Here is a 13,914-nt window from a genome sequence, read left to right as displayed (position 1 = left end):
GGAACCATGAGGTTGTGGGTTCGATCCCTGGCCTTGCTCAGTGGGTTAAGGATCCTGCGTTGCCATGAGCTGTGGTGTAGGTTGCAGGCACAGCTCGGATCCCGAGTTGCTGTGTAGGCCGATGGCTACAGCTCCAATTAGACCGCTAGCCTGGGAACCTCCATATGCCACAGGTGCAGCCCTAAAAAAGACAAAAAAAAAAAAAAAAAGAATTCGCCATGAATGTAGCCAATTATTCATCCTCCATTAAACCGATGATCAATTATCTTTCCTCAGTAAAATACTTCTGCTATTATTGTCAGAACTGCCAATAATAAAGCACCTGGTAGTATGCGATTTCCTCACAATTTAGAAGCAACAAAGAAGCTAATGATAAAAGTAATCAACAAAATGAAACTCAGTGACTGAACTTGAGACTCATGAAAAGATTTAAAACCATAATGACATGGTTGTTAGATCACACCAGAAAATGCCTAATAAAATTATAAGTCTAGGAAGAAGTGCTAGCATAAGAAGTACAAGTTCAAGAAGTCTTGTACTTACAAGTCTAAGAAGGACAGCAAGCTACATTGTAGCTAAATATTTATTAAAAACTACTTTTTATCACCTGATGAAAAACCATCAGAATTAAATGCTTGTGCCAAAACTTAGAGTAAGAATACAAGAGGAGTTCCCTGTTGGCCCAGAAGGTTAAGGATCTTGCCTTGTTACTACTGTGGCTCAGGTTCAATTCCTGCCTGGGAATTTCTGAATGCCATGGGTGTGGCCAAAAAAAAAAAGAGAGAGAGATGAATACAGAACAAGGTAGCTATTTATTTGGAATACCATAGCTTTTTATCCTGGCTTACTTATTGATGAAAGGCACAAACTTGGGAAAGTCTTCCCAAATACTGCTCCAGGTTTTCTTTCTTTTTTTCTTTTTCCTAATTTTTTTTTTCTTTTTGGCTGCTCCAAGCATATGAAAGTTCCCAGGCCAGGGGTCGAAACTGAGCCACATCTGGGACCTGTGCCACTGACCTAAGGATCTAGAATTCTCAACCTACTGATCATGGCCAGGGATTGAACCTGCATCCTCATGGATACTGGTTGGGTTCATAACTAGCTGAGCCACAATGAGAACTCCCAGGTTTTCTTTGTGAATCTGAACCTAATTAAGGGAAAGATGAGGTCCTCTTAGTAGGACAACTGAAAATATGAGGCAACTGAAAATATGCCTTCTTACTCTTCTTTATTCAAATGTCCTTCCCTTTATCAGAATTTATCATAATTTATAATTATACATCTTTGTGCTTACTGTCCAATGACCCAGAAAAAACTATAAGTCCTTTGAAGACAGAGTCAGCTCTTTTGAACACTGTACACATACTTACATAGGACCTTGCACATAAAGTGTTCATATCTGTATAGTGAAGATGCTTAAATATCTGTATAGTGAAGATAGGAAAAGGTCACTGGTTGCCATAAACAGTCACTTCACTTTCATAGCCAATGTTGACAAATTAATCACTTGTTGGACAATTATTATGATCCAGATAATTTATGTATATCATTTAGATTAGCCTCACAACAAAACTGGAAGGTTTCTCATTTGAGACCAAAAGAAGACTCAGAAAAAAAAATATTAAATAACTCGCTTATGCCACACCCTAGCAAATCTGAGCTTCAGTTTATGTTAATATCAGGTTTATGCGATGTGATGGTGGCCCCCAAACTGCCTTTGTCTTCAATTATCTCCCCTCCCTACAGCTATGGGAGGAGGGGGAAAGAGCTCTAGCAAATTAGTAGAGACCCTAGACCTCTGGCAAGCTATACAGTCTGAATTTTCTTTCAACCTAAAGAAATCTGCTAAAGTAATATAAACAGCAAGACAATCATTTTTATATTCATCAAATAGTTTGATTCTCAAAACAATCTTACAAATGAGAGCGATAGTCCCATTATGTTGGTGTGGACACTGAGGTTAAGAGCACTTCAGAGCTTTCACACCCTTTCTACAAAGCTATGGGCCTAGGGCTTTCCAAAAAGAAATAAGGACAGCATAAACTTGGTGCAACATTTGAAAGAGACGCGCGCCATAATTCTCGTATTTCTACTGGAAATATGTGATCCAGATGGGAGCGTTCAATTACTCAAGTTTCCTATTTGCATTTTAGGTTTGATGAGGGTCCCGATTACTCTGTACAATCATCTAAATGTTGACCGCCAAATATATTTACGAGGAGATAACACATGCAGGTCAAAGAAAGGGCGTGAGAACATTATTTTAGAAAGGGCTGCACTGCAGCCAAAACTAACTCTGGGCTGCAGTCCACATTCGCCCTCGCCAACTCCTCTCATTCCTCTTTCCCCTCCAGTGAACCATTCCTTCCAGATTGAGTGCAGCAAATTCCTACCTTGGTCTGAACACTCTTATCAAACTTGTCATTTTTGAAGCTAAAGGTATTCTGGTGCCTCTGAGGCCTGGAACGAGCCACGTTCCCTTTCTGGGAACTCATCGCAGAAACCACAATTTTCTCGAGCTGAGACAAGAAGATGCAAGGAAGACTACCACGCCAGTAACTACCCCACCGAGTTCAAGCTTCTGTCAACGACCCGGAAGTAACTTATCCAGCCTGTCTGGTCCCGCCCCGGCAGCCCACGTGACTCCTCGCAGAGGTCAAAGGGCGCCCTCCAGCCCCTCAGCTCCTGTCTCTTTCACTAGGCCGAGTCTCGACCCCTCCCCCTCCTCAAGGTTTTTCTCTCTAACCCTGGGTATACATCCTACTTTCTTCGAAGCGAGAATTTCCCCATTGGTCCGAATGTGGTAGTCCATCAAAGCGGAGGGGCGGAGAAGATTTGCTTCTATTGGCTCCTCTTTTCCGCAATACCCGCCTCCTGCCGACTTAGCTCAGCCTCTCCCGGGGCCAGACTCCTCTGGGCGGCTTGTGATTGGTGGAAATTGGGATAAGCTGGACTGCGTCCCTCCCCCGGCCCGCTCCCAGGCTGGAGCCCGGGTCAGCTTTGGCACCTTCCTCCAGTGACCAACTCGTAGTTTAGCGAGCGCTCTGCTACCCCCTAGGTTCCTTTCCAGCGTCCCTGTCTCCCACTTCGAGAGCGAACCCCGCGGCCGGTAGGCTGAAGAGGAGCCAGGAAAGAAGGACTAAAGAGAAGAAAGACCTGGCTGGTTCTAGGTGGTGTCTGCAGTGCCAGTAAGGGAGGTGGCGGCGGGCGCTGCGACCACGGCCGCGCGGGACGTGAGGCCCAACAGCAGCCGACGGCGGCGGCGGTGGCGGCCACTCCAGCGCCTCGCGCCGGGGCCGTTAGTCAGCAGAACGCCAACCTGTGTAAAGGAACAGGGCCGGCCCGAGGCGAGACTCGGGAGCGCGAGCCGGCTCCCCCGAGCGCCGCCGTCCTTCCTCGTCCCGGCGCCGGGGGCTGCAGCCCTTGTCCCCCTCCTCGGCCGGGCCCGCCTGCAGGCCGGGAGAGTCCGGCAGAGGCAGCAGCAGCAGCAGAGCGGAACGCGCCTTGTAGAGGACAGCGCGGCGGCAGAGGTTCCTTCTCGGCCCTTTCTGCCTGACGCCTTGGTTGCGGCCCTCAGGTGCAGGTGCGTGGGGCCGCGGGGGGTCGGGGCGCTGCGGCCCGGCTCGGGGAGGGGGCGCTAGGCCCGGAGCTGCAGCGCGGGAGGGACCAGCCGGGGCTGAGCGGGGGGAGGGGAGCGGGAGTCGTCTTTGTTGTTGGCGCCCGGGATCCCTCTCCGTGCCGGCGAAAGGCGGGGAAACTACTCCCGATCGGATCTAGGTTTTTGAGAAGATTGTCTGGTGGTTCAGTGAAGGGAAGAGATAGGAAAGTCCTGCGGTCGGTGAGGCTGCAGTAGTTTGGGGGCGGAAGGACGGACAGACGAACTGGGGAAGGTATTGGGTCCTCCCTTAAGAGAAAGGTCTAATTTCATTCCTTTGCTATTCTCTCTGTGGACGGAAAGCTGGGGCCAGGTTCCCATTCCCCTCCATGGCCCACTGTGAGATTCGCGATGGCTGAAAGCTTTCTCCTGAATGTCCTCGCGTGTGCCAGCCTCGATTTTAGATCATATCTACCCGGTGCTTGGTGATTTGGGTATTGTGGTCCAGCCGTCATGGGGTCTTCTTCTCTCCATAGTTGAACTTCACTCTTGTCTTTTTCAAACTCTGGCGTAGGCTCATTAGGAATTGTCTTTGAATTGAAAAATTATTGTTTGAATTTTTTTAACCCTGAAACGAAAAGTTCTGTCAAGTTAGATTTATTGTTGTGAAGGCCTTTTGTAAAGAAGAGAGTTTAACCTTGGCTTGTTTTTAAAAAAGTTCAGAGCTTTGATCCATAGTGATTTTTGCCAATGGCAGGACAAAACTTTTTTAAATGACGCATTGATTTAAGTGTGAGGTGGATTTGTTAAGCAGAAGGATGAGTAACGGAATACAGGGAGGGTGGCTTGTGAATTTTGGCTGTTAGCTTATGTGAAGATACTCGTTTTTAATTTTTTTTTTTTGTAGTAAACAATACTTGATCTGCAAGATAATTCACTGATTGATTTTTAAAGCCTTCAAGAATGTGGAGATCTTGTTTCAGCATTTAAAAACTACTTAATGAGTCTGAGTAAAAAGTCAGGTACATGTTGTCATAGCATTCATCTGTTTACATTAGCAAGTAACAAGAAAACTTAAAACGAACTTTTCTCTGTAAAGAGTTTGTCTCCATATGTGTTTGTAGCTTAAACTCATTGAGGTGATTTATCTAATACCTAATATTTTGGTAATTATTTCAACTGCGAGTATTATAATTTGGGTGCCCAACTCTGCTTGTTGGTAAAATTTTGGAAGAAGGGATAGAGGCTTACTTAAGGAAGAATAGTGCAGATAGCCATGTTTTGACTTATTAAAGAAATAACATCCCTGTTATGTGGTAATAGCTATATTACTTGAGATCCAGGAGGAAAGGAATAGCACCCTCACCCATATTTTGACCTCTCCTTTCTCCTACTTTAGTATTAATAAGGTTAACTGCTAAGGATAGGATTAGATTTTTAGCAGGCTAGGCAGTTTTAATTTTGTCCCTTGCTGTGCAGTACTGTAGTTAAGAGGCTTTCTTCCTTGAGTCTATTTGCCCATTTTGAAATGTGTATGACATTTGACAAAGAAGTTTCTATTTCCTGTGACAAACAATTACAAAGCATCATGGCAAAATAATGTTTTTGGTAGTTTAATGATCACAAAAGAACTAGGCAGTTAGTGTCTTTTCTAAGCTGTCAGCTTAGAAAAGTTGGTCTACAACTCCAGGCAAGTTATTCCACATCTAAATCAGTTTCTCCATCTGTAATATAGAGATAGTAAAATGTGCCACCGTCTCACAATATAGAAAGGGCAGTGAGAACCAATAGTTGCTCTGGTTATGTGACATTGGTAGTTTTAGTTAAGAGTACTTTTTAAATGCAGTTCTCTTATTTTGTTTTGGTATGAATTTCAGTTCCTTAGTGGAGAATTAGCATAAAGAAACATAATAGGGAGAGTGTCTAACCATAGGCCATCTTTAGGAAGTGGTAAACTCAAAATTTTTCCCCAGAAAATATAATTTGGTGTCATATCTTTAGAATCAGTGATGACATGAAAATAAGAGTGACAGATTGACTTGGTTTATTTATTGATAGATTTTATTTCTCATATATCCAAGGTTTTGCTCTTAATTCTCAAAAATTAGTCCTACCTTTCCTACCTACCCTATTAAAAATTTCTCACATAGCAATATGCCTCTTAAACCCATCCTTGAGTTGGAGAGGAGAGTGATGCTTTATGCCTTTATTACAGATGAAGTAAAGCAGTTCATTGTTTGAGTTGCCTAAAGCTACACAATTTGTAAGAACCAGAACTGAGACTTGAATCTGGGTCTTCTGAATCCTTTGTTTTGGAACAGCGTTTTCCCAACACCTGTCTAGACCCAACAGTTTTTGCCAATTCAGATGAAACTAGAATATAGCAGTATAAGTATTGGTAACATACAAAATAATAAATACTCACACACTTATTAACCAGTTGGAAAATTACACTAGGCTTCTGCTGTACCTGCTACCCCTCTTAAGTCCTGTTTCCCTCTTTTCCCCACTCCCAACTACTAACCCAAAATTAGCATCATCCTTCCTATCCATGTATTTATACTTTACTACATTCTTTAGATCCATGAACATTATACAGTTTTGCTTTGATTTAAGTCTATTTAAATATGAATTTTGTATCAGGAGCTTGCTTTCTTCACTCAACATGCCAAGATTTATCTGTTTATTCAGGTAGCTCTAGTTTATTTTTACTGTCATATGGTATGTGTCCCTTTATGTGACTTATATCAGGTTTCTATTGGTCATTTCAGTTGTTTCCAGTTGTTTGCTTATTAAACAGTGCGTAGGGAATATTCTTGTAATGGTTCCTGACCCTATATTCCGTTTTTATAGAAATGCTTTACAGCTTCCCCAATACTGTCCTAAAATGGGATTTATAATAATAAACTTACATTCATATTTTAAATAAAGTAATGCCCTTACTAAAATAATTTACAAGTAATTTATAACAAAGTAATGTATTGCAAAATTGGCACAACACTGTAAATCAACTATACTTTAATTAAAAACATATCAAAGAAATGTATTGCACTGTATAAGTGCTCAAGCTCAGTCACACTGTAATTTTGCTACCAAGTGTAATGGTGGTAGACCAGTAACAGCAGAATTCTGGGCGCTTGTTAGAAATCAGAACCTCAGGCCCTACCCTAATGACTCAGGTGCTGAGTATTAACAAGATTCCCAGGTGATTTGAGGGCACTTTAAAGTCTAAGAAGCACTGCAAGAATAGTAGTAGTGAGTACTTTGCACCCATAGTATCACCATAAATAGCTGCTAATGCAGATTAAACAGGAGTATTGAATTGGCCATTCAGATAACCAATAGAGGGATGATGTTGATAACGAAGTTTGTGAAATAACTATTTTCAGTAAAGTTTGAACACAAATTAAAGCTCAGGAGTTCCTGCTGTAGCCCAGTGGGTTAAGAATCCGACTGCAGCAGCTCTGGTCACTGTAGAGCTGGAGGAGCATGTTCGATCCCTGGCTCGGCACAGTGGGTTAAAGGATACACGGATTCAGTCCCTGGTCCAGGAACTTCCATGTAATGTGGTTGCGGCCATAAAAAATAAAAACAAAAAATACATACATATGTGTGTGTGTGTATATATATATACACACACACACAAAAAAAAAAAAATAAAAGTGCAATCTTCTCTCTTTACAGGGGGTTACATTCTTTAAAATCTTCAGCTATGTTAAAACAATACAAATACTTTGTGTTAAGTCCTATTTATTAATATTAACCGTATTTTTCCTCCTATTCCTTTAAATGAGTGCCCAGCAGAATGTCCAAGAGTCATGGGCAACATTATCTTTACACACCAATAGAGCCTCTTGTCCCTGGCATCTATTTAGTCCCCCCCTGTTCATCACAACAACTAAAAAGCCATTGTTGAGAAAGATTGCCCTGAGATATAAATCTAGTAGTAGACTATTAGAACACAGGATAGGAGCTATTGCTTCAACTTCACTAGATTACTACCAGTTTTCTCTCCAGAGTATTTCTGTCAGTAATGGATGAGAGGGTCTATTTTCCCACCTTCCAAATAGTTTAGATTTCTTAAGTTTGCTGTTCTCAGGAGTATAAAACAGTACCTCATTTTAGTTGTCATTTGTATCTCCCTAGTTAGTTGTTATTTTTTGGCTATTTATGTTCCTTTTCTATGAATTGCTTATTTGGTTTTTCTGTGGGATTTTGTATTATACTGATTTTTATATGTGTTTATGTATTCTGGAAAACAACACTTGACAGGCTTTACAAATATTTTCCAGCCTTTAGCATGCCTTTTCACTTTAAATATGGTGTCTTTTGATGACTAGATGGTCTTAATTTTAATGTCAGTTTTATTTTATGATTGTGCCTTTTCTTTTGTCATCTCTATCCTGAGATTATAAAAATTATGTTATTGTTTCTTTTCTTTTTTTTTTTTTTTTGTCCTTTGTCTTTTTAGGGCCGCACCCACCTGGAGGTTCCCAGGCTAGGGGTCTAACTGGAGCGGGAGCTGCCAGCCTACACCAGAGCCACAGCAACGCCAGATCCTTAACCCACTGAGCAAGGCCAGGGATTGAACCTGAAACCTCATGGTTCCTAGTTGTATTCGTTTCCACTGTTCTACAACAGGAACTCCTGTTAGGGTTTCTTTTAAAAGCTTTACTTTTTCACATTTTGATCTTAAATACACATGGAGCTATTTTTATATAATGAGGTGTTTGTGAATCTAAATTCGCTCAGTAAAAAGAACTACCTTATATAGTGAAATTGTTATTTTTTATGTTAGTGTACTTATGAATTTATAGTGATAGTAAATTATATTTAGCTTGCAACATCCCTTTGAGGCAAAATTAAAATTTGGTAACTATTGTCACTAAAACTTTTTTTTAGTTTGCCTGTTTTTTTTGTTTGTTTGTTTGTGGTTTTTTTTTCTTTTTGCCTTTTCTTGGGCCACTTCCGAAGCATATGGAAGTTCCCAGGCTAGGGGTCGAATCGGAGCTGCAGCCACCGGCCTACACCAGAGCCACAGCAAAGCAGGATCCGAGCCGTGTCTGCAACCTTCACCACAGCTCACAGCAACACTGGGTCCTTAATCCACTGAGCAAGGCCAGGGCTCGAACCCCCAACCTCATGGTTCCTAGTTGGATTCGTCAACCACTGTGCCACAACGGGAGCTCCTAGTTTGCCTGGTTTTTAATAAAAGGTTTTGGAACCAGTGCTTTTAGACTACTCTGATTCTTTTTTCCATCTGTGTCACGCATTCAGCCTCTAAAACATCATAGGAAGTAAGCAGGTATTTTTAAGTACTCATCTTAAGATTCTTATGATCCTAAATCTTTTTAACAGAATTTCAGACTAAATTCAAATGTTATTTTAATATTAATTTGGCTCAGATGTAGGCCAGATTTTTTCCCCAGGAATTATGAGAATAATTGAACACGTTATATACAGTTAAAGATGAAAAATGGGAAAGGAAAAATGGACCGATGTCTGATTGTCTGCCACTTATTCTAGGTTTTGAGAGGTTATACTTATAAACAAAACAATCAAAAATCCCCAGCTTCCTAGAGTTTACCACCTAGCAGAGGACCATATGCAGTATATCAAAATAAATATCTAATGTGTTAGAAAGTGATAAATATCTCAAAAAAAGGTAGAGAATGGTAAGGGATAATCAGAGGCAGTTTGGCCTATGAAATAGTTAGGTGGTTAGAGTGTAGGCCTCCTAGAGGAAGGGGAGAATGAGCAGAGATGCACAATGATGGCATTAACTGTGCAGGTATAATCTTAAAAGGGTAGACAGAATATAGACTTTAAGTTAAAACTGTGTTTATGGCTCTCCCATTTAATAAGTTGTGTGAACTTAGACATGTTAATTGACTTAACAATCTGAAGCAAGCCCTGATTTCTTCATATGTAAAAGGATAACCTAAGAAAAGTAATATGATTAAAGGAAATAACAAGTGAAAAACACCTACTTCCTACCTCGTGCCCCCACTTAGATCTCAGGTAGCACCCATTCCAAAATATTAATGGGAAGAAACAGTCAGTGTAGTAATAAATTTCATTAACTTAGTCATTTGTAAACTTTCTTTAAACTTTTTTTTTAATTTGAAAATTATCTCATGCAGATTTGTTGGAAAGTGTTTTGTATTTATGGTGTCTTTATGCCGGAGTTTGAAATTGTATTATAGGCATTAGCTCATTAATCACTATACATCATCTTTGTGATGGAGGCAATGGATATGTATCATCTTCCACTTGAAGGAATTGCAGCTGCTAAATGGCATAAAGTTACAGAGAAAGTCAAGGAGAATCTGGGCCAAATCTGATTATATTTGGTTGTATTTTCCCTGTGTTCCTTTCTTTTCTGCAGTGTTGCTAAATTGACTCTCTTTTTTTTTTTTTTTTTTTTTTTTTTTTGTCTTTTTGTCTTTTGTTGTTGTTGTTATTGTTGCTATTTCTTGGGCCGCTCCCGCGGCATATGGAGGTTCCCAGGCTAGGGGTCTAATCAGAGCTGTAGCCACCAGCCTACGCCAGAGCCACAGCAACGTGGGATCCGAGCCGCGTCTGCAACCTACAGCACAGCTCATGGCAACGCCGGATCGTTAACCCACTGAGCAAGGGCAGGGACCGAACCCGCAACCTCATGGTTCCTAGTCGGATTCGTTAACCACTGCGCCATGACGGGAACTCCTAAATTGACTCTCTTTAAAGCATAAAAGGAAAAAAAAATTGGGAGGAGTTGTTTGAGGTTTTTTTTTTTTTTTCTTTTCTTCTTTTTTTTCCTTCTTGTTGTTTGGTTGTGCTTGTGGAAGTTCCCAGACTAGCAATTGAACCCACACCACAGCAGTGACCTGAGCCACTGCAGGGATTACCGGATCTTTAACCCACTTTGCCACAGGAGAATTCATGTCATTTATATTATATTGCTAGATCAATGGCCTTTAGAAAATCATTAGGTGCAAATAATATTTTAGTAATGACTATTTTCACTTTTTCCTCATGAAGCTTCTCCTTGTCTCAGAAGGTAATACTATAATTGACAATAGACCTGGGGGTCTTTAGCCTTAAAAATACATACTGCTAAAGAAATTCTTTTCATTATGGCATATTTAACTAAGATGTATTTTTAGAATGTAGCTATAGTAAAAGAGAAGAATTAAGAGAATAAGTGTATGCTTGATGTAGATCCGGATGAAAAAGATAATAGGGTTGAAATAACCTCATCAACATGGTGTAGGCAAGGCTCCATTCCGGTCCCAATAAACCTGAAGTAGAAGCAAGTGCTTCCAGGGGAAAAAATAGAAGATATTATCAGTTCATCAATTGCAGTAAATTTATTTGGCTTCTGAATTTAGATTACTTCTTTTGGCCATGCCTGTGACATGCAGAAGTTCCTGGGCTACAGATCGAATCTGAGCCACAGCAGTGACAGTGCCAAATCTTTAACCACTAGGCCACCAGTGAACTCCATGAATTTAGATTATTCTGAAATGTGTTTTGAAAATTAAAATCAATTGAAATAATTCCTGTAATAAACTTTCTCCAAAGTGCCATTAGTAGACCATGACCTAGATTTTTGTTTTTGATTAGTATCCTGCTTGGTGTACTGGTAAAATTTTTCACTCTCTAGCTTTGCCTTCTCTACCCCTAAAAGTGAAAATTATCCTCTACACATCAGTTACTAACAAGAAGATAATGCATTCAATAACTTGGTTTGGCAAGGTTCTATCTGAAACACTACAGGTTACATATCATTCATTGGCTTTTTAACAGACTTCACTTTTTTAAATGTCACTTTTTTAAATAAAGATTTAGGACAGTGAAGTTAATAGAAGTGAGGACAGCTTGAAAAAAGTTACACATTGAGGGGAGTTCCCTTCATGGCTTAGTGGTTAATGAACCCAACTAGGATCCACGAGGATGCGGGTTTAATCCCTGGCCTCGCTCAGTAGGTTAAGGATCCCACATTGCTTTGGCTGTGGCATAGGCTGGCAGCTGAAGCTCCGACTCGACCCCTAGCCTGGGGACTTCCATATGCCATGGGTTTGGCCCTAAAAAGAAAAAAGAAAATTGTATGTTGAAGACATTCTGATAGAATTCCCTAGGGTAATGGTTTTCAATTTTTTTTGTTAGAATCCATAAGAAGTTTTGCTTCATGATGTAATATACGTATATGCACATGCAAAAAAAGTTGCACCTAAGAGATTATCTATATAGGTCTTTAAAAAAATAAACATAAACGTTGTTTCATTTGTTTGTAAGGGAGTGACAAATTGGGGAGAATTTTTACCAAAAGAGAAGGAACAGTATAAACAAAGCAAGAAAGAACTGTGTCTCTTGATAAGGAACAGTATGTTTAGTAGAATGAATAGATAAGAAGGTGCTCAGAAATAAGGCCTAGACGCCAGGAAGGGGTGAGGGTGAGGGAATCATGTATGGCATGCTAAAGAATATAGATTTATCCAAGCGGGTTGTATGGCTCATTGAAAGATTTCAAAAAATGAAATCACCTGGCAACAGGGTGGGGTGTGCATTGGAAGGGTATGAGGTAGGTATTACTGAGTGACTTTATAATAATAAATGAAAAGTGGTTGAAGCTAAGATTTGGCTGAGGGGATAGAGAGATATATAGGGGTTAGGCCTTGATTGAATGAGAAGTAAGAAGAGAGGGAGAAGGAGAAGGCCGGAAGAAAACACAGATGGAGATTTCAGGCAGTAGCTTGAGGGTCTGTGCTAGAAATTTAGATTTGTTTTTTAGATTTAGACATCATTAGTGTATGAGTGGTAGTTAAAACCAGGGGTGTGGCTCAATCTATAAATAATGGTAATGATAATAATACAGTCTTTGAGGAGTTCCCGTCGTGGCGCAGTGGTTAACGAATCCGACTAGGAACCATGAGGTTGCGGGTTCGGTCCCTGCCCTTGCTCAGTGGGTTAAACGATCCGGCGTTGCCGTGAGCTGTGGTGTAGGTTGCAGACGCGGCTCGGATCCCGCGTTGCTGTGGCTCTGGTGTAGGCGGTGGTGGCTACAGCTCCGATTCAACCCCTAGCCTGGGAACTTCCATATGCCGCGGGAGCGGCCCAAGAAATCGCAACAACAACGACAAAAGACAAAAAAAAAAAAAAAAAAAAAGTCTTTGAAAAGATTATCAGAGAAACCTAATTTGGAAGTTAGCTTCAAAGAGGAAGGAGATAGATGGACAGTGGTGTTTAAATGCCATAAGTGTGATTGTGAGTAAATGGAAGACTAAGAAATATCTAATGTACTTGAAATGGTTACCAGTGATTCTAAATAGATCAACAATTTGATGATAGATATTAGACCATCTTTTTTTTTTTTTTTTTTTCCTTTTTTCTTTTTGGCTCCTTCTCAGCGTATAGAGTTCCTGGTCCAAGGATCAGATCCTACGATCTGCTGTACCTGCAGCAACACTGGATCCTTAACCCACTGTGCCCACCCAGTATCTAACCTGCATCTCAGCACTCCAGAAACACTGCAGATCCTGTTGCACCACAGCAGGAACTCCCACATTCGTTTTTTAAAGACAAGACTTTTGAATATGGCTTTTTTTTTTTTTTTTTAATTTATCTGGAGTTCCCCTTGGGGCTGAGCAGTAACAAACCCCACTAGTATCTATGAGGACATGGCTTCGATCCCTGGCCTTACTCAGTGGGTTAAGGATCTGGAGTAGCCATGAGCTGTGATGTAAGTCGAAGACTCGGCTCAGATCGGCATTGCGGTGGCTGTGGGGTAGACCAGCAGCTGCAGCTCCGATTCAACCCCTAGCTTGGAAACTTCCTTATGCTGCAGGTATGACCCTTAGGAAAAAAAAAATTTTCCTTTAAATATAGTCGATGTACAATGTTGTGCCAATTTCTGCTATACGGCATAGTGACCCAGTCATATGTACACATATATATATGCGTATGTGCATATATGTATGCACATACATACATTCCCTTTCTTATATTATATTCCATCATGGTCCATCCCAAAAACTGAATATAGTTCGCTGTGCTAAACAGTAGGACCTCATTGCTTATCCATTCTAAATGTAATAGTTTGCATCTACTAACCCCAGACTCCCAGTTGAATATGTTTATGAACAGTAGAAATGAACCAGGAAAGCGGAAGAAGCTAACAGGAAATGTACAGAAAGGATAGCTGATTAGGCAGGGTCTCTGACAATACTAGAGACATTGGAACCCTCCAGAATCTGTGTGAGGAAAGTGACACTTCTCACAAGTGAGAGGCAATTGGGATTTAATTGATTTCTAGGATCCAGAAGGAGATTATCAAA

At 40.8% G+C, this 13,914-nt stretch overlaps 2 protein-coding genes across 5 annotated transcripts in view; one reads left to right on the top strand and one right to left on the bottom strand.

Annotated features, from left to right (window-relative positions):
* Positions 1-2,881, bottom strand: part of C1H9orf85 (chromosome 1 C9orf85 homolog) — a 65,506-nt gene extending 62,625 nt beyond the window's left edge. Inside the window, exon 1 of one of the 3 annotated variants that reach the window (XM_021064833.1) lies at positions 2,765-2,881. In XM_021064833.1, the coding sequence (XP_020920492.1) occupies positions 2,765-2,812 (48 nt within the window). In that variant the 5' untranslated portion in view covers positions 2,813-2,881. Of the gene's footprint in view, positions 1-2,393; positions 2,658-2,764 lie in introns of those variants that run through there. The other 2 variants (XM_013993617.2, XM_013993618.2) reach the window with 2 other exon arrangements.
* The window catches only part of ABHD17B (abhydrolase domain containing 17B), a 43,408-nt gene continuing 32,467 nt past the window's right edge, over positions 2,974-13,914 (top strand). The window contains exon 1 of one of the 2 annotated variants that reach the window (XM_005660158.3): positions 2,974-3,583. The gene's annotated coding sequence lies outside the window, so the exon portion shown is untranslated. 2 annotated transcript variants of the gene reach the window in all.

This window comes from Sus scrofa, chromosome 1, assembly GCF_000003025.6.
Source record: "Sus scrofa isolate TJ Tabasco breed Duroc chromosome 1, Sscrofa11.1, whole genome shotgun sequence".
Classification (NCBI taxonomy): Eukaryota; Metazoa; Chordata; class Mammalia; order Artiodactyla; family Suidae; genus Sus; species Sus scrofa.
This window is presented reverse-complemented; position numbering and strand designations above follow the sequence as displayed.